The sequence below is a fragment of the Pelobates fuscus genome, chromosome 2 (assembly GCF_036172605.1).
Source record: "Pelobates fuscus isolate aPelFus1 chromosome 2, aPelFus1.pri, whole genome shotgun sequence".
In the NCBI taxonomy this organism is placed as follows: domain Eukaryota; kingdom Metazoa; phylum Chordata; class Amphibia; order Anura; family Pelobatidae; genus Pelobates; species Pelobates fuscus.
This window is the reverse complement of record NC_086318.1, coordinates 34307998-34331679: the sequence shown is the minus strand read 5'-3', so window position 1 is coordinate 34331679 and position 23682 is coordinate 34307998. Positions and strand designations below refer to the sequence as shown.

The 23682-nt window shown below is 39.9% G+C and overlaps 1 protein-coding gene across 1 annotated transcript; it reads right to left on the bottom strand.

Annotated features, from left to right (window-relative positions):
• Positions 1–1444: 1444 nt before the first annotated feature.
• Positions 1445–23184, bottom strand: LOC134585426 (opsin-5-like). The gene is made up of 4 exons (XM_063440844.1): positions 22947–23184; positions 11315–11608; positions 5811–6142; positions 1445–2202 (listed from the first exon to the last, which is right to left on the bottom strand). The coding sequence occupies exons 1-4, from the start codon at positions 23014–23016 to the stop codon at positions 1852–1854; spliced, it is 1047 nt and encodes a 348-aa protein (XP_063296914.1). The 5' UTR covers positions 23017–23184; the 3' UTR covers positions 1445–1851.
• Between the last annotated feature and the right edge of the window lie 498 nt (positions 23185–23682).

The following is a 23682-nucleotide window of genomic DNA, read 5'->3' as shown; positions in this document are numbered from 1 at the left end:
AAGTTTATTCCATATATTTTGGGAGAAGGCTGCTTGACCAACACAATTAATGGGTCAATGGAAAGCTGTAGGGCTTGTAGAAGCCTTGACTTAACATATGGCTTCTCTTGCATTTTAACACTTGTTTATCAGTAGCTCTGTAGATTTCTTTGAGGGTTTATTATTAGCAGTCACTGTGTGTTTTAAGGCCAGTACGGTAGCATAGCTCTAACCTGACAAAGGCATACAATACCCCAATGTCTCATTAAACCAGAACTTCGGATTTAGTAATTAATTAGTGAACCAACTTAAAACCTAAAACAAGAAAAGGAAAATAAATAGATCTACAGGGCTCAAAATGGGATGTCCAACGCTACTAGGGAGGCCTAAAAGTTTGTTGCAACTGCAAGCCTGAAGGGTCCATTTCACAATCACCAATGGTGAATTTCTTTTGCCTAGGTTGCATTCCCTCCTTTACCACCTGCTAGCATACAATGGAAAATATTGAGCCCTGTATATATGTACACCTAATCTTGTGCTGATGGTGTACACTTCTGTGCAGCACCTGATGCCAATCAAATGACAGATGCTTAAATAGTTCCTGATGAAGACTGTAACTCCCACTAATCTTTAGTAGCAATGCAGTTCCAGGATTGCCCTAGCAGTCAAGTCCTCATTCTAACCCATACACTAGCCTGCACGATCACTGAACATTAAAGGGACACTATATTCACCAGGACAACTACAGTTTAATGTAGTGGTTCTGGTGTCTATAGCATGTACCTGCAGGCTTTTTAAAGTAAACTCTGCCTTTTTTTTAGAGAATTACTGCCTAGTAACACCTCTGGTAGCAGTCACTCAGACAGTCACTAGAGGTGTTTCCTGGGTGACGTTCAGCATCTCCACGCTCTGCATAGAGACACTGAATGTTACCCATAGAGATGTATTGATTCAATGAGGAGATGTTCCTGTGGTGCCAGTCATCAAGATTGTTATTCTCCGCTATGAAGTCGGAGCGAGGTGGGGAAGAAAAGGTGAGTAAAATCACCTTATTACTACAAAGAGAGGGGTCCTAGGACCTTAATACTGTATACCACTGTAGTGTCAAAAATACATGTTTGTGTTCCTGAGACAATAGTGCTCTGCTATACTAACTCTAAACCACTACAGAAATGCAAACCGTTAGATGTACTTGTAAGATAAACATGTTGGACTTTGGCTGAAAATATGAGCATACATTCCAATTGCCAGTTTTCTAAAGGACTCTGGGGCACTGCATTGGTTTTAAGCATACATACACGCAATTCACTAAATTGGGGGATTTCAATTTTTAGCCAAAGCTCCCTGGACATTTCACAATTTAGTAAATAACCCTGTTAGTAATTCTGATCCACAGTGTGAGACCCACATTAACCAGATCTTAAACAGTAGATTATCTTCTAAAATTTTTATTGTTACACCAAATTTCTCATATTTATTGGTTGTTTTTTTCTGCTTTCGCTTTGTACCCAATATTCAATTATTTAATTCAGTTCCATTAGCCCAAAGTTTATATTCCATGTCATATAAATATACTTGTGTGTCTTCCTTTGTTGTCCAAAATAGTTGCTAGTGAAACATCTAATTTGGTAATAATTGTGTTGGGTATGGGACATGTGCAAAGTACTGTGGGGTTTTTCACTAAACACTGGTTGACAAAATCTAGTCCAAAAGATAAGAGGACATAAATATCAATCTAACCCATGATGAAGATTTATTACCAAGTCCATTCTTTTAAATGTTGCACTTCAATGGTCAGCTCACCATCACAGACGTTTTAGTGAATACGCCCCATTGTGTTATTTTCTGTATGATTTAATTGTAAAACTGGTTTCATTGTCCTACTCCGTTTGAGGGAATCCCCCTAGTTATTTTAAAAATAGATGAAATCTGGATGTGGTCTCTGCCTGTCCAGATAACAGACACAGCTGGGTTTTCTCCTGAGTTCTCAGACTGTATCCTCCATCCACAACAGCATTTAAGTTGCTTAACTTTTTGTCTGAATGATTTGCTGAAAACATAATAGATTATGGGGTTGAAGGCAGTGGAGGACTTGGCAAAAAGGCAGGGTAGTAGGGTTAATACCGGTGGAATGTAGTTGCTAGAGTGAAACATTGACCAAAAGCTCACAGCTGCGTAGGGAGCCCACGCGAAGAGGAAACCAGAACTCACAAGTACCGCCATCTAAAAGAAAAAAGTGAAAAAAATAAATAGATTGAAGCCCTTTTGCATTAAAATAATTATTAGCGAAAACGGATACGGTGTGGAATGTTTTATGCCCTTTTGATTTTACCTCTCTATAGATTAATTAAGATCAAATCTTGATTATGTCGTTCCATTCATGTTAAAAAGGACTTAATGGAACTAGAGGAATTGCTGAAGTGATCAACAAAATGAATAAGGGGAATGAAAGATTTTGTTTATAAAGTAAAGCTGAAAAGTTACATTTGCATACTGTAGAAAAACAATGTCACTGTTTTAGACAGTATATAAAAAGTATAAGTATTTTCAAGAACAGTTTTGTACATAGAACATAGTATCGTCTGCAGAGAATAGAGATTGCAATTAAAAAAATATTCTTTGCAGTAAAGAAATCTGGGTTGCATTGCCTTGGAAATTTGTCCTATCATAATCAACAGATGTTATCAAACTTCTAAAAAGGAATCACCTTTGTGTGTTATATGTGTAATGTCAATTTGGCATGCTCCCTTTATCTCAATCCTCTTGGTGAAAGATAAAAGAAAGTGTTTCCACTTTTTGAGGACAAATTGCAAATCGTCTTTATTTCAGATAAACAGGGATGTGTAAAGTAGAACATAGTGGGTAAGAGTTTATTTCTGAACCAAACTAAGAAGAGTTTATACGGAAAGCAATGAGTCTTGGTGAACTAAATTACAATGTAGTTTTGGTAAATTACAATGGAGTTCCAAAACTTAAAAGTAGTGTACATTTTTTTCCAAATACTCCTGTCGCTCCACCCCTCCACTGGTGGGACCAATCAAAAACGGTTTAACACTGAAAAGCACAATGACATCAGGGTATTCCAGGTTTAAATGAGATGAAGTGGTTGTGGTGTCCTTAAAATATTGGTCCCTTTAAATATTGGTTGCATCCTGTGTGTCTTTAGAGTGCAGCATCTTTTTTTTTCACTTTTTTTTTTAATTTACAACTATAAAACATCTACTATTACTTGTGTTTTCATGTATTTTAATAACTATATTCTCAAACCTTAAAACATCCATCTACCAACTTCGTACTCTGTATCACACATTCATTAATAAAGCTGAGAAAGGAAATATGGCGACATGTGCGATGAGGTTAAACGTGCAATGGTTCTTAAATTTCAGGACCTTAAAGGAAAACTCCAGTGCCAGGAAAACTATCCGTTTTCCTGGCACTGCAGGTTCCCTCTCCCTCCCACCCCCCAATCCCCAGTTGCTGAAGGGGTGAAAACCCCTTCAGTAACTTACCTGAGGCAGCGACGATGTCCCTCGTCGCTGCTTCCTCCTCCGCGCCGCTCCTCCTTCTGACTCTGTCGGCCGGTGGGCGAGACTGATCCCGCCCACCGGCCGGGGAGACCTAATGCGCATGCGCGGCACATTAGCGCTCCCCATAGGAAAGCATTGAAAAAGATTTTCAATGCTTTCCTATGGGGAATTGAGCGACACTGGAGGTCCTCACACAGCATGAGGACGTCCAGTGACGCTCTAACAAAGAAAATCTTTGCTATGAGTCAGGAAGTTCCCTCTAGTGGCTGTCTAGTAGACAGCCACTAGAGGTTGGAGTTAACCCTGCAAGGTAATTATTGCAGTTTATAAAAAACTGCAATAATTACACTTGCAGGGTTAGGCGTAGTGGGAGTTGGCACCCAGACCACTCCAATGGGCAGAAGTGGTCTGGGTGCCTGGAGTGTCCCTTTAACAAACCAAAGAGCTTAGATGCCCCAAACTCTGTTGGATTAAGACATTTTGAATAAAGACAAACAAGTATGCAGCAGAACTATCACACTAGTCTTTAACCCCTTAATGACCAAACTTCTGGAATAAAAGGGAATCATGACGTGTCACACACGTCATGTGTCCTTAAGGGGTTAAGGTTGTCATTCATTGCTAAAGCTGGTATATTTACTCTTTGACATTCTGTTGCTTTAGTTGGTATAAATACTCAAGAGTATAAGATTCATTTTTGAGAAACTAAGAAACAAAAATGTCAGAAGGTATAAATGTCAAAAAAATTGCAAAATGTCAAACAATGCCTTGTGTCTTCAAACATAGAAACTGTTAGAATTTGTCTGTTTTTCTATTTTTCATCTGAGAATGTTTAGATATGTATTGACGTAGCTTCCTCTAGACCAGCTTTATGGTTATTTATGCTGTTTTCTCAGACTTTAATAGAATGAACTTCTTTGTTGTTTGAGAGATCTTAACAAAAACTCAAATATGAACAGACCTACAGTCAGCTGTTGACATTTCACTAGTTGTCTCTCGTATGAACCAACAATGCAACAACACACCCCTAGTCAACAAATGAATGAACAGCTAATTAACGTATTTCTTTTCATCCTGTAATTTAAATTAAAAATGTGAATCATACGGGGTATATGGTTTAATGCTCTAAATTTAAAACTGGCAATCCATGCATTATAATCCCATTGCAATGTGCTGAAATAATACTTATGGTCCCCAATCTGTAACAACAGCAAATCCTATAACTGGATCCAGACAGGTAATTGTACCGCAAGTCTCTGTTTGGTGTATTGTTTGCGGTTGTTAAGCATTCTACCCACTCGGTGAATTTGTATGTGCAGAAACATTAGAGTACATGCTTTGAAAGGGTCATGAGAGCATGCTGCTAATTCCCAGCATTGAATGAATTATAATGTGGAATTATCAATTTAATGTCATACCCGCTGACATTCTCTATCTGACAGCAAAAAGCATGAGGTTTGTGCAATCATTTATTTGAAATAAGGAATAATGTATTTGCTTTTCTGACAAATTATTTCAACTCAACATCTTCACAGGAGAGCTTTCCATTAGTTTTACAGCTTTGTTAAATAGGTCTAAATTACAGTATGATTACAGGAGGACGTGTCATCAACAAACTGCTAACTCTATGGATCAGAAATTATGTTCGTAGATTAGTGATAATGTATAATCACACCTGCAGCTCCAAGCAGGAGGTGTGTATGATAGGTTTCTCTATGACGTCTAGCACAGGGAAACAAAAACCATATATTTAATAAGCATTTCTTCTCCAAGTTGCTTATTGTGAATCAAGCAGGACGGTCATTGTATTGGTTTCCATAATTGTTGAGATTTTAGAATTTCATCCCAAAATTAACTTGATCAAAAGACGTTGTATCCTAGCATCTACCGCCATTCCCTATGCAGTTCTGTCCCTACCTACCTACTTCCTGCCCATTCACATGCGTAATCATGATATACCATACAAGGTTCATGATCATTCCATAGCTAATGTTGTGACTAAGTCCAACAAATAGTGGGTGGATGTCAAAAGGCTATTTAAATAGAGAGAGTAGAGCTCTATTTTAGTAGTATGACTACAACATAGCTGGCCACAGAATCACCATAGGTCACGTACAAAGCTTTATGTAATATTGTATCTTTTTTTATTTCCTATAATACGAAGCCTATTCTGAGAATTTACTTTACCCTCTGTAAACAGGAATGTAGTCATGGTAACCAAATGTTGCCATCAATATGTAGTCATGGATTACATATGTTATTACAACAAATCAACATACGGAAATAACATTGTTATATGCTTACCAGTGTGAGTTTTCTCTCCAGTTTTGCAGCATTTGGTATTTTATCATAATTTTGTATTGCTTGATAAGTTTTATGGAGTTTCCATGCTATCCTGCTGTAGCATGCAATGATGGTTATGGCCGGGGTTAATGTACACAGTGTAAACATGCTGATGATGAACGAAGATCCATTGGACGAGTTCTGGAAGTCAGCCCAAGCTATGGTACAAGATATACCAAAAGGTTCCGGACCATAACGTCCCCAGCCAAGCAATGGAAATATAGCCCAGAGTAAGGCGTACAGCCATATGCAGGTTATTACAATATACATAACTTTCTTTTTAATAGTGTTACCTAAAAAGAAAAAGGAAAACAAATCTCTTTTTAGGATGCAGAACATTTTCATACAAACAGAAATGTAATATTTGCCTATATATTACCTTTTTATATAATTTAAAATGTTACAGTCATGCTCTTCTCCCAACAATGCTTGAATACAGTAAAGTATCAAAGGAGTGCTTATATAGACAATCACAACAAGGTTTCTGGTTTGCACTAGTAACTAGAGCATTGGTCTTGCATTCTTAACCAATGTATTAGACAGAGTGGATGCAGGGATATGATATCTTATTCCATGGATGCTGTGGTACAGACTAGATAACGAACAATTATTTGCCGCAAAATCCGTCCCCCTTTTATTCTGTCTACTTTCTTTTTTTTTTTTTTTTTTTATTCTTTATTTTTGAGTGCAGAAGGAGAAAACAGTTACAGAAGCGTGTGCCATGCCCCAATAGCATGTACACTTGGTATAACAATAAACAACATTGTAATAAGGCATGGCTTGGTAACACATTGCACATTTTTTATAAGGTAGTGAATTGCAAGAAATAAGTATGCTAGCCGGTCTGCATTTCGAGCATACCACTCATGTTTAAGTGAAGCATTGTGGGAGACCTGTGAGTCCAAGCTATCTGGGCAGTGAGACGCAGTGCGCAACCATATGCGAGATTAGCTTACTAGGGTGAACTGTATTTCTATAATTTTGCGCAGTAGGTGCAGTTAACGTTTGTATGTAGGTCCATGGGTTGTCTCTAATAAGCATGAAGGTAATCAGGTTATGCAAGCTGATGGTATGACAATTAAAGTAGTGTCAGTGAAGGGAGTATGTTAGCTACGCGTCTGATTTCCGCCATTTTGACAGGTATTCATTTCTAGATAAAGCTTAAACATAAAGACAGGTCTGTCTTGGGTATTGTAAAATGTAGCTGGCTAGACAGTGGTTTAACTGTGAGTTAATTATACTTGACATGCTGCTTATATCTAAACAGACTGACCCTCACATGGGTAACTGCCCAATAACGCTGGGATGGATTTCTTAGTAAAGCACGTCTATGCAGCAAACACTGCAGTCTGGGATGTAGGAGTTTCGACTTGCGGGCAAACTGAGGAGTCATTAAAAGAAAAAAGATAAAATTTGGACGATCTGCAAAGGGCAGAGGGTCAGTACCCAGCCACCAGAGAAACATACTCAGAGTTCAGTGCGTGGGCCCCTGGGGACTCTGATCCACCACACGGCTCCCCACGTTACTCAGTGCTTCCCCCCTGGACTCCCGCGGCACAGCGGGCACTCGGAGTCTCCGCCAGTCCATGCTCCCCCCCCCGGAGCCCACAGACCGGCCCCCTCCTGCACCTCCACCGCATCAGCACGCTCCTGTAGGTCGTAGCAAGGGCCTCCACGCGTCTCACCCCTCACCGGCCACTCCTCCAGGGCGAGGAGCATCCAGCTCCGCAGCTACCGGTCTGCCGCAGGTCCAGAAACCTGCCCCCAGCAGGGCTCACAGTGATGGGTACTCTCCAGGCCCCCCTCTAAACCAAGAGGTAGAGGCTCCTTACAGGCAGCAGATGAGCAGCTCGTGGGTACCGGCAGCGATCCGATAGCCCTCCACGGCTTCTAAGCGTTGGGGGAGTATGTCTCCGACAGTGATGGGGACCCCCACGCCCCGTCATCCAAAATGTTGGGTAACAGCATCAGGAGCAATCTGGGGGCTAACTGCTTTGTCTGGTGCACGATCAGGGTTGGGAACTGTAACAGTGCAGCCGCCAGGATAACCCCCACCGGTGGGGGGGTGCGGGGCCGCTGCCGGAGCTTGTTCAGATATTCATGTATTGATTCCCCTCCGTTGGAGCCAAAAATTGTCTGCCGTGGTATATCACTTCTCCAGGATCAGGCATTAGGCTTGTAGTTTTCCTCGTAGGCCCCGCTGAGGTCCTCAGTCCAAAAGCTTGCCGAGCCACATAAGTGGCTTCAAAGGGTATCTAACGGGAGCTGGGAATGTCCTCCCCCCAACTCCGGTAAGAAAGTGTGCTGATAAGCGCTTGGTGAGAGGCATTTTGGCATATTTCAGGGCCTCATAACCGGAGCTATGCAAGATGGCCTGCATGCAGCTCGACGGCTCCCTACTTTCTGTAATACAGCTCAGTCTTTAGCCTTTTGCTTTTTTTGACTTTTGAAAAATGATTTGACATGATAAAAGGAGGACTTATCCCCATATTATTTCATTATACAAACAACTTAAATCATGTGCAACTATTACAGATCCCCTTGCAGACATGGTAGGTACAGGCAACTCTTCCCTATAGGTAGACCACAGATCCACACAGAAAGGGTTCTACTAAGGCTTCTAATTCTGGAAAGTAATAGTCTATATTAGTTAAGAACAAGAAGCAGTTTGAGTTTGGAAGTCCTCCTTCCTGGCCATGGCATGGCAGTCACCATGTAGGAGGGAACAGATCACTTATAGATCTTGTTCTCAAGTCATGTAGACTTAGAGGATAAGGCTGGATTCATTACCCTCATAGACCAGGCAGTAACATTGATTTTCCTTATTTTTCCTTTTTGGTTATTTCCGCTCTATATTCTCTTGCTATGTTATCTGTTCAATAAACAGAACCGCACTCCAGGACAACCTGCCAGCTACATAAATAGCACCCATATAAATTCATTGACAATCTGATGGTTCTGTAAGTCCTACATTTCAGAACTCTAAGGTAAGTCAGCCTAATGATCTACTGACTGCCATCTATAGAGTATTTGGGACGATGCTAATTAAGGATATACACCACAAAATGTAGTCTTCAGTTAACTTCTACCTAAACGACCTCTGTAATCCAACTTCAGCTTTTTTGGACGGATGAATAATACACATTATGATGGCAACAAAAATATCACTGTAAAACATAACAATATTGGATTTCTTACCATATAATGTGTAGTATTTAATTATTGCAATACAAAAAATACACATTAGATTCATTAAACTCAATTATTATTATTTTTAGGTTGAAATATCGCCTGCAAATACCTGACACTAAGAATTATCTTTGTCTAAGGAAGTGTATTCTTTTTTTTTTTTAATTATAGTAATTAAGGTGTCGCCTTCTAATGGTGCAAGCTATGTTAACAGTAATTTGTTAAAGAACAGAGGCCCATTATACTCGTTAATTATTACAGCAGTCATGTTCACTAATCATTCAAGTGTTTAAAATGATAGATGTTATTACCAAAAAAAAAAAACCAATGTGATACCCTACAAACATAGCTCCCAGGGCCTGTTTTGTGCAGTTTATTTCAGCAGTGATACAATGTTAATGAACCATTCATAATGTTCCTTTTCTGTCTGCTAGTGACAATGGTGGCAGCAACTTATACAGGGAGTGCAGAATTATTAGGCAAATGAGTATTTTGACCACATCATCCTCTTTATGCATGTTGTCTTACTCCAAGCTGTATAGGCTCGAAAGCCTACTACCAATTAAGCATATTAGGTGATGTGCATCTCTGTAATGAGAAGGGGTGTGGTCTAATGACATCAACACCCTATATCAGGTGTGCATAATTATTAGGCAACTTCCTTTCCTTTGGCAAAATGGGTCAAAAGAAGGACTTGACAGGTTCAGAAAAGTCAAAAATAGCGAGTTATCTTGCAGATGGATGCAGCACTCTTAAAATTGCAAAGCTTCTGAAGCGTGATCATCGAACAATCAAGCGTTTCATTCAAAATAGTCAACAGGGTCGCAAGAAGCGTGTGGAAAAACCAAGGCGCAAAATAACTGCCCATGAACTGAGAAAAGTCAAGCGTGCAGCTGCCAAGATGCCACTTGCCACCAGTTTGGCCATATTTCAGAGCTGCAACATCACTGGAGTGCCCAAAAGCACAAGGTGTGCAATACTCAGAGACATGGCCAAGGTAAGAAAGGCTGAAAGACGACCACCACTGAACAAGACACACAAGCTGAAACGTCAAGACTGGGCCAAGAAATATCTCAAGACTGATTTTTCTAAGGTTTTATGGACTGATGAAATAAGAGTGAGTCTTGATGGGCCAGATGGATGGGCCCGTGGCTGGATTGGTAAAGGGCAGAGAGCTCCAGTCCGACTCAGACGCCAGCAAGGTGGAGATGGAGTACTGGTTTGGGCTGGTATCATCAAAGATGAGCTTGTGGGGCCTTTTCGGGTTGAGGATGGAGTCAAGCTCAACTCCCAGTCCTACTGCCAGTTTCTGGAAGACACCTTCTTCAAGCAGTGGTACAGGAAGAAGTCTGCATCCTTCAAGAAAAACATGATTTTCATGCAGGACAATGCTCCATCACACGCGTCCAAGTACTCCACAGCGTGGCTGGCAAGAAAGGGTATAAAAGAAGAAAATCTAATGACATGGCCTCCTTGTTCACCTGATCTGAACCCCATTGAGAACCTGTGGTCCATCATCAAATGTGGGATTTACAAGGAGGGAAAACAGTACACCTCTCTGAACAGTGTCTGGGAGGCTGTGGTTGCTGCTGCACGCAATGTTGATGGTGAACAGATCAAAACACTGACAGAATCCATGGATGGCAGGCTTTTGAGTGTCCTTGCAAAGAAAGGTGGCTATATTGGTCACTGATTTGTTTTGTTTTTGAATGTCAGAAATGTATATTTGTGAATGTTGAGATGTTATATTGGTTTCACTGGTAAAAATAAATAATTGAAATGGGTATATATTTGTTTTTTGTTAAGTTGCCTAATAATTATGCACAGTAATAGTCACCTGCACACACAGATATCCCCCTAAAATAGCTAAAACTAAAAACTCATACGAATGCCACTTATATCTCATTAGATGTTTCAGCTTTGAGCTGAGAGCAGCAAGGCACATTGTCAGTGCAGCTGCTTGACGTTGGCACTTGAGCTTACACTTAGTGACCACAGAGTGGGATTAATAACCGCTGTTGTGTGCATCTAAACTGCTACTGTGTCACCATGTTTCCGGGCTATTTTCCCATTAAGGTTTTCTTTCTGCTAACAAAGAGTTGAACTGTAAAATTTATACCAAACAAGGGAACGGGAAGATATATACATATATATGTTTAGTAAACTTAATTATTATAGTTTACTTTTTACAAGATGGATATTAACTGGTCACTGGTTGTTGAGTAAATATTCCAAAATGCTACTAGAATAAAAAAATCCAATATATTATTGCTTACGGTTGTATGTTGATGAACTGGTAACAATATACCGAATCACGGCCATTGCAGTTAACGTCATCATGCTGGCCACGCCAAAGAAGAACCCTATCAAGGCGTAATAAAGACAGGACGCATCTCCTCCAAACCACTCATGGTTCCAGGCCGAGGCAATAGCCAAAGGGTACATGGTGATAGCCATGCCGAAATCGGTTACTGCTAAATTTATAGAAAGGAGGTCTGGAGACTTGAGTTGAGAAGAACATTTCACTGCAGTAATCAGCACGGCTAAATTTCCCACGATAGTCAAAATAGCTGTAAGAAAAATGATTGCAGGTGAATAGTGGTGAACTAGTATATATAACGTTTCACATACTTTCTTATTGGCAATATAGTATATGAATCATGTGTATAAGGGAAGTATCTAGAACGTAGCTAAATTGGATCCAGATATTAAACCGGTATATTTTACAGTGCGCTGTGCAATATTAATTTACATCATTTTAAGTAAGTGACAAATAGCTTTGTTTTAGGTTAAATAGTTATTTTTTTCATATTATAAATCAGTATATTTATTGAATAATTCCATAATATTTATTGAATGGCAAGGGGAATAAAAGGAAAAACAAGCTGAAAATGTTTTATTTTTGTTGTTTTTTCAAAAAAAAATAATTGTAGAAAAAAAAGTTAAAGTCTATCTATTCTCAAGAACAGACTTAAAGTGAGTTAATAAGTAATAATACGGTAGAAATATATTTGCAGGAAACTATAGACAGCAATCAAATTTGTGACTCAAGTATCACGTAACGGGTGCTTTATGTGCTCCTATTTAGGAAATATCTCGCTATAGTTTTCAGAAATTGAAATGCACACATGCATGCGTGTAATTCTACAATATACCCTGAGACACGGAATGTATAGCAATATGAGTGGGCATGACAACAGAATTTCGCAGACACAGACCTAATTGGTTTTTAAAACTGTCTCATTGATGTATAGAAAACTGTTCTGATGCAAATACAGTGGCAATACCCTGGGATGAAAGGCTAAAATTGTACAAAAATGCTAATGATTTGTCTATGAACAGATATTACTTAGAATCAAAATACGTCCTTCTATGCCATTGGAATATATTAGATAAATAAAGAAGATTAATAAAGAAGAGGGGTGTAATGAGTGAATATGTACCTTTAATCCATTTCAGTAAATCTCACTACTTACACTCTGCATATTGTTGTGTACTGCTTTACACTGCAATGACAAGACAACAACTATCATTGTGTTACGGAAAAAGAACAAAACTGACAAATGCTAAAATTAGGTGGCAGTGGCACCCTTTATTGTTCTGGCTTGCTTTATATGCACCCAACACCTTATACCCAGAATGCACACTAACTTCTATTACACCCGTTATAGCACATGTGAGCAACATTCACCCCCCCCCCCCAGTTTATCAGTTCCTGCAACTTCAGGTGCGATTTCTGCTCCAGGAAACATAAAATGTTCCACCAGCTCAAATTCTAAGGAAAGAGCAGACTTTCTGCCTCTGCAGACTAACCACATCTGTACTAAAAGCTGCTAGTGACTGATTTTGCATATATTTAAAATGTGTAATGCTGTGTTCTATCATTTGTTCTCCCCCTGGGCATTCTAGAATAAGAGATTAATCTCAATGTATTCATCCTGACTTAAAAACCTATAATAAATACATATCTATGTATAAAACATGTATGAGAATTGCACACAGTTGTCAATCCTCTCTCCCACAGTTCCTTTCATGCAAATATTTCTGAAATAATTAGACTGACTGCACCCCCTGCCTTGACTGTCTCCAATAGGCGGGTTTGTTAGTTAAATGCCAACAACTCTACTTATGTAAAAATTTGAAAAGCATTATTTTCAACTACACTACAATTTTCAAAGCCTAGCCCAATGTATATTCTAAGACTGCATTCAATTAAAAATATCCCCTCTGTTATATTAAATTATTGATGTAAACATGATGTAAAAGGCTATTTTAATAAGAACCACTGGATGATCACTGTAATTGGACCAGAAAGGACCAAGGACTACGGAATCTGGGCTGGCTGTATGGTAAAGGAATACTCTTTACCCATAAAACTCATAAAGGCTTACCTGAACCTCCATTAATTTTAAGTTTTTTGGGGCTTCTACCAGGCAAAGAACCCCCTCTGCCAGCTTACTATTGATGATAGTCTACCGATAATAGTCTAAGGTCATTACTCTAAGGTCTATGATCTTGTTCTCTCTCACCTGGACTACTGCAATACTCTTCTCAGTAGTCTTACATGTTCCCAGATTGCACCATTGCAATCTATAATGAATGCGGCCGCAAGGCTAATTTTCCTGTCCGCTCGCACCTCCCACGCCTCCCCGCTCTGTCAGTTCCTGCATTGGCTCCCAGTTAGATATAGGGCTCAATTTAAAATTCTGGTGCTTGCTTACAAGTCCCTGCATAATTCTGCTCCAACCTACCTATCCTCCCTAATACACAAGTATGTCCCGTCAAGGCCCCTACGCTCTGCCAAAGACCTACGTATATCCTCTCTCCATACTCCCACCAAAACTTTTCCAGGGCTGCACCTCTTCTGTGGAACTCCCTTCCCTACTCCGTAAGAATTTCACCCAGTCTCCACTCATTCAAAAAATTATTGAGAACTCACTTCTTCAAGAAAACATATCAATTAAACTGTTAGCAGGTTTTCATCCCCCACCCTCCATGACTCCTCTCCTGCAACTGTCAAAAATTACCTATTAAGCCCTCAGCGAATACTTTTCTAACATCTTACTTCGTACCCCTGCTTTTACCCTTTGTGTCACTATACCCCACTCCCTCTAGAATGTAAGCTCATTGAGCAGGACCCTCCACCTCTCTGTTCCTGTACATCGAGTTGTCTGGTTACAATTAAATGTCTGTTAGTCCACCCTTTGTGCAGTGCTATGCAATCTGATGGCGCTATATAAATAATAAAATAATAATAATTACCCAGTGTGGCCACCATCCACACCAGTCATTATGGCCAATAGCTTTCTGCACTTTGTACCTCCCTTTTAGTTTGGGCATCCTTGACAGCCAAAAACTGACATGCATTAAGTCAGGGAGTTGTGGGATCGTCAAATCTGTAATGCCATCAATCTCTGAGCCCAAATAATGTTAAGACCAAATTGAAACCTCAGGCCAACCAATTAAACACAATGGCCTTCATAGGACAGATTGAGTAATCGGCAACCAGTCAGCATTTAACTACAAGCCAGACTTTCAAACTCTTCCAGCACCATATCATGTCAATAACCATCAACATCAATAACTCTTGGAGAGATAGGCAGGAACAAGATAAAATAGGTTAGAAAATCAGCATTAGATAGACTTCCCCTGTAATAGTTTAAAACACCTACTAGGCTTACTCTAACCAGTCATGTCTGAGGAAAACCTAATCTAATCTGCAATTTCTAGCAGTTTCAGAGAAAATAAGAAACCTTAAGGCGGAGTTCAAAATTACAAGTCCTACACTACAAGCTGCAACACCTGTCACACATGGAAAGGCTACTGCCGGTCTGCTCAACCTCTGGACTCTCCCTGCTGTGTGATTGCGATGTCACCTACATCTGGCTTTAAGGCTAGACACACAATCTGAAACCCAGCCACCGCACGCAGCAAAAGCTCAGTACAGGCTGACTACTGGGAAGTCATCAGTAAATAAAAAAGCAATTTGAAATATAACATGAAGAGTAGGTCCAACAATACTCAGGAAGTCCTAACATGCAAAGGTCTCTACAGATGTCTACCTGTTCCACAACCTGCAGTAAAGGCCTGGTCCATCCTTCAAGCTACTACATACTGAAGGAGCGAGACCTCCTGGCAATAATGATTGATACTAAATGCTACCCCTCCTACCTTTGGCCTTTTTTAGGTTTAGTAATTCATATAATTTACCAAGTCCATGTTCTTTTCAAACTATTGTTATTGAACAGTATTTAAAAAAAAATACATATTTTGCATTAATTTGGTATATAAAGAAATCAACATTTAACAATAGAAACAAGTAGAAATAAGAAGGGAAGGTGAAAAAATAATGATCAAAAATAAATAAATAAATAAAGGGAGGGGACGGGTGCTATCCAAATGTATAATAATAAAATAGTGGATTTGTTCCTGTCAAAATATAATACAGAGAGTAATATAATCAATTGTATGTCTAAATATAGTGCATGTCAATATGTAACAGGGTGTGTGGAATTGTCTACAGGAGAATCATTTTTCCAGGAGTCCCAAGGAAACTGCAAATTAATATAATTTTTTTGAGGTGAGGGTTGCCGCAACGCCAGTTCATACCTTTTGTTATCGAGCACTAAAATCAGTGCTTCCTTAATTGATGGTAAAGTAGTAGACTTCCAAGGTATGATCGACGTGAATCTACAGCGACACCTGGGAGGTACACTTAGAGGATGTAGGGACCGTACTCGACAGGATTAGGGGAGCCGGCCTAACCTTGAAACCAGACAAGTGTCACATTGGTATGGCAGAGGTACAGTGTGGCAGAACCACTGCTTATTCACCTGTTTTACACTTGTATTGTGTGTTTCCCCTTGTATTTTGTGTGCTGTGCCTTGTTTTCCCGTTTGGGGGCATCCATACGTAATTAATTAGAATGTTTACACCAGTAATATAAGTGAGAAACCACAAGGGAAGTAATTTAGTGCTCCCCTGGGTGGCCACTATTTTATATAGACAAACGCCAACCAGGGGGAGCATTCGTATCCCGAAAGGAGATGCTTCCCTTGCCTGTTGTTCGCACAGGAGCCTCACGATCGGAGACCAGTCAGGCAATGTACTGTGTGGGTGTTCCTAAGGGTGGTGGGGACACTTTTGGGGCACTGGCTATTTTGGCAGGCTTTCTGTGCCTGGGAGTCAAAGAGACTAGGCACAGAGGCTTCTGGGAAGAAGACCCCTGTCATTTGGTGTGGAATACCCCCTTGAATGTGGAGCGGGCTTTCTGTACCTGAAAGACAAAGAAACAAGGGCCCTTTGCCCATGCCTTAGCTCCCAGGTACAGAGGATCCTGGGATGGGAACCCCTGTCTGCTTGTGTAGAAGACCCCTTGCAGGGGGATATGCCTAAAAGCCGTGTTGCACAAAAAAATTTTATTCTACTCCCAGAGCTGTGTCTCGTCCAGTTACTGGAGGAAATGGAGGTCTGTTTAATTTGATGGTTCCAGAGTGGCTGAGGGAAGGAATTAGCGAAGGTAACCGGTCGGTTTACCCGGGGTCTGCTACATACAGTATCTGGGCCACCGAGTAGGATGTGGTAAGCAATGGCCTGAACCAGCCAAGTCCATGTTCTATTGCCCCAACACCAACAAGCATGCACATTATGTGCACATAAGAATGATGCTGGCCAATGGTAGCATGTGACTACCTAATCAAACATATCAAACACACTCCATGCTACCTATTTTGGTTTCTTGCAAACATTCTAGTCTTGTATTGAGTGCTATCAACCCTGCTTGACTCCTTTGGCTCATCTTGTCCTTTCACTTATCTGAACTATATGCCCCAACCTCAGCACGTTCCATGATTTTTCTACCCACTTGCAGGTTAGATATTTAACCTTATTTTAGCTGCCATGATAAGTACAGCCACTAGGGCCTAATAATATGATATCATTCTGCATTTCCCTGTCACTTTGTGACTTCTAGTGAGGTTTGCCAAGTCAGTTCCCTCTGATTGAGCAAATAGTTTTGCATTGGAGTTATTGACACAAATTGAAAATCAACGCAACCAGATAAAGAATTAACTGAGCAGATCAAAACTTCTAGAATAAACATCACAACATGATAATGAACCCTAAGTGCAAATGGACAACTAACATGTTAGTCTATGGTTACAGACTCATCTCGTGGCTATAATTCTATTGTCAAAATGAAAAAAAAACTGAAGATAATGCTCTTGTAACAATTGAATCGAGAAATAAGTATGCATTTCCAAAACAATCACTGTGCCATCAACACAACAGTTTCCTTTAGTTCTCTGCAGGGAAACCTGTTCCTGACTAGTGAAAGTCACATTTCCCATTGGTAAATATTCCCATGCAAGTAATTTATGAGTTTAGTTTTACAATCCATTGTGCATCTAGGACCAAACTGGAGAAAGCTCCAAGGTAGCCATCTTCAACTGGTAACACTCTACTAGATTTGTGGTATCTTAACTCAATCTTCTGGTTTCATGGCAGTGAGGAAATTATGATTTCAATCTCCTTACCTCTCTGATATTTTCCAGACTCAATCTCAAAAGTAACATCATGCTGATAAGTGCAACATCATTACCTCTGGCCATATTAGAAAATACATGCATCTCTACTGTTAAACAACCACTATAGTGCCAGGAAAACAAATTCGTTTTCCTGGCACTATAGTGTTAATAGGTCCCCCAGGCTGAAGTGGGAGGAAGGGGTTAAAGGCTTACCTTTCTCCAGCGCCGGGCTCGCTCGGTGCTGGGGACTCTCCTCCTCCTTCCGACGTCATTGACTGAATGCGCATACGCGGCAAGAGCCGCGCGCATTCAGTCAGTCCATAGGAAAGCATTACTCAATGCTTTCCTATGGACGCTGGCATCTTCTCACTGTGAAAATCACAGTGAGAAGCGCGGAAGTACCTCTAGCGACTGTCAATGAGACAGCCACTAGAGGCTGGATTAACCCTAATGTAAACATAGCAGTTTCTCTGAAACTGCTATGTTTACAGCAGGCAGGGTTAATCCTAGATGGAACTGGCACCCAGACCGCTTCATTGAGCTGAAGTGGTCTGGGTGCCTATAGTGGTCCTTTAAGCAGGTTTGGTTGTCAAAAATACTGTAATATATGCTGTAATAAGAGAGCTTATGATACTAGAACTACAAGAAAATGTTGTAAGTTGTTTTTTCAATGTTGACCTATGGTGATCAAATGGCTGAAATTTAGGCCTGGGCTTAAAGGAGCTCCACAGACTCAGCTTGCTGAAGGGCTTTATGTGTGAAGAGTGGGTCCTCTTTTTTTATTTTACAAAAAGTTGAGATTTCAATAGAAATTGGCACTTTTATAAATTTACCTTGTTACACCCCCTGACTTTTAATCAGACAACAGTCCCTGATACTTCCTTGTTTGGTCAGCTTAGTGGAGTTAAAGGAACACTGTAGGGTCAGGTACACAAACATGTATTTCTAATCATTTAGGTGGCTTGCCCTCCCCCAACCTCCTTAGAAGGGGTTAAAACTCACCTTATTTCCAGCGCCATGTGGGTCAGGCGTTGCTGGTCCTGCCCCTAATCCCCTCCTGGATGACATAATCAGAATTTAGTTGTTGCTTTTTTAGCCACTCCAATGCTTTCCCCTAGCATTGAATTGGCTGAAATAGGCAAGGAGGCAGGATGAGGGCGGGGCCAATCAGCACCTCCTCATTGAGATGTATTGATCTCTATGAGGAAAATTCAGCCTCTCCGCGCAGAGCGTGGAGATGATGAATGGCAGTGCTGCACAGTGTGCCATCTGAGGAGTGGCCACTGGAGGTGTCCCTAGGGGGCAATGTAAACACTGCCTTTTCTTCGAATGAATGATTGTAATTACCAGAACAACTACATTAGCTAGTGACTATAGTGTCCCTTTAAACTCAAGAGGCAGCAATTTGCCGGAAGCACCTGCCTTGCAAAGACTTCTCGTTGAGTTGCAATGAGAAGTCTGTGATTGGACAGCCACAGAAAGTCTGGGCTGAGATAGAAGTGGAGGGCTTACAAAGGCTGCAAGCTGTTTTAGGATATCCCCATGTTTTCATTGGCGGTATATCTACTAAATAGAGAAGTTTAGGTTGTTGTTTTTTGCCTTTGGGCAGTAGAGTGTTTCTTTAAGGCATCATTCCAGACCTTATTATAACAGGTCTGACAGATTTATTTCAGTAGGTTCCTGTAACTCAAATGAAGCAGGAGCAACATTACTGGCAGAAAGTTCTTCCAACTTCTTCCTAGTTGTTGGAGAACGTCAGACACTATGGCAGGCCCTGCTTCCCTGCTTTTGTGGACAGGTCTCCAAGGCTGCATAGTGTTTGCTTTATTGTAGTCCAAGACATGAATACTACTGTCTTGCTAAGTGGTGGTAAAAATTGTGCAGTCACTGACCAAAAAGCACAGACATTCACTGTTTTCAAGTGGAATTGAACCAACAGATGTTGGGAAAACCATCTGAAAAAGAAAGTTTAATAATTGTCACGTTTTAATAAAAAAATGCAAAAAATGTGTTTGTTTGTTTTTCGGAGGGCTGAGATCTTTGTCACTCTATTTCTCCTCTGCTTGACTTTTCTTGACACAAGGATTTGTTAAAGTGACAATCACTGCAGACGCCACTGATGGCTGCAGAGAATTGGCTGTGTCTATGAAGGATCCCACGAGACCGCCACAGACCTCAATGCTGTACTCTTGCACATGTGCAAGAGTACAGCAATGTTGTCAGTTCCTAGGAGGACCACACCGGACCAAGATGATGGCACTCCACTAGGGAAAGGATCAGATAAATAATCTCACCTTTACCTGCCAGTCTTCGGCCACCTGATGTCGATGTCACCGTTGGGGGACTTTGCAAATTTGGCAAAGTCAACAAACAATGACACTACTACTTTAAACAGGTTACGTTTTGCTTTTTCAGACTCGTACTTTTCGTTTTCAATGTATTTCTTTGTTCTTTGTTCTCTTAGTTATTTTCCAATGTATATTTAAATAGATGTTTAAACCTTTTTATTAATTAGTACATTTTGCCATGGGCAAATATCCTGACTTTTTCATTAATCTGTAACTGCTAGTAACCACAACTACTGCAACAAACATCTGATTTCCAGTCCAAGCAGAAATTATTATATCTTGGAGTGTACGTCGTATTTGCTCAGTTGTTTTTATCAGCAACTTTATCAATGAAACTGAAACTATATATATATATATATATATACACATTTTATATAATAAACACTATTATTTTGATAAACCTATTTTTGGTGTTTATTAGGTACTTCATTGGAGAGGTGTTTATTGCGTATTCTATTGTCTTCTAGATTCTCCTTAACTACTAACAAAATGAACCCCTCACCTGCTGGAGGTCTAACTCTACTGCTGGCAGGCTCATTATCTCATTAGCTCATGATCTCACTCCCACTAAAGCATTTGGATTCCGGGAAATTTCCTGGTGGGCTGCAGCACTTTCGGACATCCAGGTACTCCTAATACAATTTAAATAATTTCCCCATCTGAGTCTTACAGTTAACAAAGGAGGTGCTGGGGGCTAGTGTGGCCACATTGAGGCCAGAGAGAGCACTGTAGGGAGGGAGCTTTCTGTGTCTCTTTTGCTCTTCCCTGCACAAAAGTTCTGCCCCGATCTTAAGCCCCGCATCTGCACTCAAGCCCAGCCCCCATCATCAATCAGCTGACCTCATCAGGAAAGGCCAGGAAATGGAGTCTTCACCTCCCAGGGCTTTCACATCCTTCAGTCCCAAGTAGGCTTCAAATACACTGCAGCTAGTGAGTGAGAGTGATCTTGTGGGTGTGTGCGTGCCTGCTAGTTAATCAGCTTGTTTGTGTGTCAGTAAGCTTGTCTGTAGTGAGCATGTCTGTAGTGAGCATGTGTGTGTCAGCGAGCTTGTCCGTAGTGAGCCTGTCTGTGTCAGTGAGCTTGTCTGTAGTGAGCATGTGTATGTCAGTGAGCTTGTCTATAGTGAGCATGTGTGTGTCAGGGAGCTTGTCTTTAGTGAGCCTGTCTGTGTCAGTGATCTCGTCTGTAGTGAGCATTTGTGTGTCAGGGAGCTTGTCCGTAGTGAGCCTGTCTGTGTCAGTGAGCTTGTCTGTAGTGAGCATGTGTGTGTCAGTGAGCTTGTTTCTAGTGAGCATGTGTGTGTGTCAGCAAGCTTGTCCGTAGTGAGCCTGTCTGTGTCAGTGATCTTGTCTGTAGTGAGCATTTGTGTGTCACGAAGCTTGCCTATAGTGAGCATGTGTGTGTGTCAGTGAGCTTGTCTGTAGTGAACATGTATGTGTGTCAGTGATTCTGTATGTAGTGAGCTTGTGTGTTTGTGTTACTGAGCTTGTTTGTAGTGACCATGTGTGTGTGTCTGTTAGCTTGTCTGTAGTGAGCATGTGTGTGTGTCAGTGAGCTGGTCTGTAGTGAGCATGTGTATGTGTGTCAGTGAGCTTGTCTGTAGTAAGCGTGTATGTGTGAGTCAGTGAGCTTGTCTCAAGAAAGCTTCTGTGTGTTTACCAGTGAGTTTGTCTGTAGTAAGCTTGTGTGTGTGTCAGAGAAATGTATGTACTAACTTTGTGTGTGTATCTGTAAGCTTGTCTGTGTATGTCAGTGATCTTGTGTGTCAGTGAGATTGTCTGTCTGTGAGCCTGTGTACAGTGAACGTGTGTACTTGTGTCAGTGAGATTGATGTGCAATATGCTTATTGTATAATTAAATTTTTTACCCTAAAAGGACCAATATTTTGAATTAAAATGGAACATACCAATAATAAAAGTATATATTTATATATACACTTCCGTGATAATGTTAAATATCACTTTATAACACTTAAAATATGGCTACATTTTGCTATCCCAGATTGAGTAATTCATTAACAATACATTTTATATATATATAAATATATATATATATATATATATATATATAAATATATATATAATCTATGCAAAAATAATGTATGCCCGTCCACACACACACACAAACACTACCGTGGCACAGTGACTTATAGGGATGGCATACATTTTTTTCCAGGGCTGCTTTTGGCCCTGCTTCTGGGTGAACTTAATCTCGGCACTGGAAACCAGGTAAGTTCTATCATTCATTTTTTATTACTTAAAAGCCAAATCAAGTGATTTATGAAAAAATTTGGGTTTTTTTGGTTGAAGTGACCATTATAATTACACATCAAGGTTTGATCAGTTAACTGAGAAATTTGTAGAACTGTGAAAGAAATTGCAAATTGTCGGCCAACAAATCCTCCAGCTGTTTTTAATTTTTCTTTTTTACAGTCCAACTATATTTGCAAAATGGCTTTTTTGTGGTTTAAAATGTGCTATTCCCTTGAAAACGTTTCACCCATCCCCAGTTTTGGAAATACAGCCGTCTTTGCAGTTCTCAAATAAAGTATGTACAGAAAATCTAATTTCATAAAGCAATCTATCATACTTAAATGTATTTACTTTCTACAATAAGAAGCATCTTCGAGTGTCACAAACTAGTATGTATTGGTTTATCAAAGACAGTAAATGTTCAGATCAATAAACCATTTTCTGAGATGCAAATTAAATGTCCCCTTAATGAATAAGACTATGTTGGTGTTGCATGCTTTGAATTTGTTAGAATTGTATCCTATAATTCTAATAAATTACTTTCCAACATGCCTCGTCTAAACCTCATCTTCAAACAATTATCCAAAAAGAGAAGAAATGGTTTACTACAATTTACAATATTTAAATTGATACATTTTCTATTAATATTAAATCATTTACACATTTACTGTCAGTGCAGTCTACCTACCAACAGCATAACAGAGACCCTTGCAACTGTATCAATATGTGCATCTATTGTTAAATGTAATAGCATTGACATAAAAAAAAGTAGATTTACTCACCTATTATCATCAAAAAAATTGCTGCCCCATAATCCACAAAAGGGTGTAATTTAGAAACATATTGTTCCATCCTCCAATCTGCAGAACTGAACTTTTTTTAAGCCATTTAGTTGCTTAGGGAAATTCCTCGCTTATAAGTCTTTTTTCCAATCTGTGTTGGTATTAATCAATATGAGGCTTCAGTAAAAGATATATTGAAGCAATTCTTGGTTCGTCAATGAGGAAAGAGAGAGAGAGGCTCTAGAAAGCTGTAACAGTGTGCTTGGTTCTAATGTACTTTTAGATTGTATATAACACAGAAAGCACTGAGGGGGGAGGGAGCACTCCACAAGAAAGGAGGAGATTATTTTAGGCATGTCTAAGAATATTAATCTTGAGAAAAAGATATATAGAGGATATGGTGCTAATAGAATTCAAGGTAAATGTCAGACTGAATTATTGTTGAGAGTTTTTTTTTCATAGGGGTAATGCTGCATAATCTAGAAGCTGGAATAGTTATTATAATTCAAAGAATGTGAAATTATTGTTCTCCAGGCTGAAAAAAGAACTCAGTTTGAGTCATGTATGCTATATGCATATGAACAATCCATAATGCAGTTAGAATGCAGTATGTTAGAATAAAATGATAAGATATTTGTCGGTAATGATTTCACTACCCCTTTTCAGTGTCAAATATGGGGGAATGTCACAAAATCGCACAAGTGAATGCAAAAGTGACTAGGACACGTCCAAATCT

Bases quoted from the DNA above. Each gene is read 5' to 3' on its own strand.
- LOC134585426 (XM_063440844.1), bottom strand. From the start codon at position 23,016: ATGGAACAATATGTTTCTAAATTACACCCTTTTGTGGATTATGGGGCA. The intron at 11,609-22,946 runs GTGAGTAAATCT...TTTTTCTTACAG, and splicing joins AATTTTTTTGATGATAATAG to CTATTTTGACTATCGTGGGA. The intron at 2,203-5,810 runs GTAAGCATATAA...TTTTTCTTTTAG, and splicing joins TGGAGAGAAAACTCACACTG to ATGGCGGTACTTGTGAGTTC.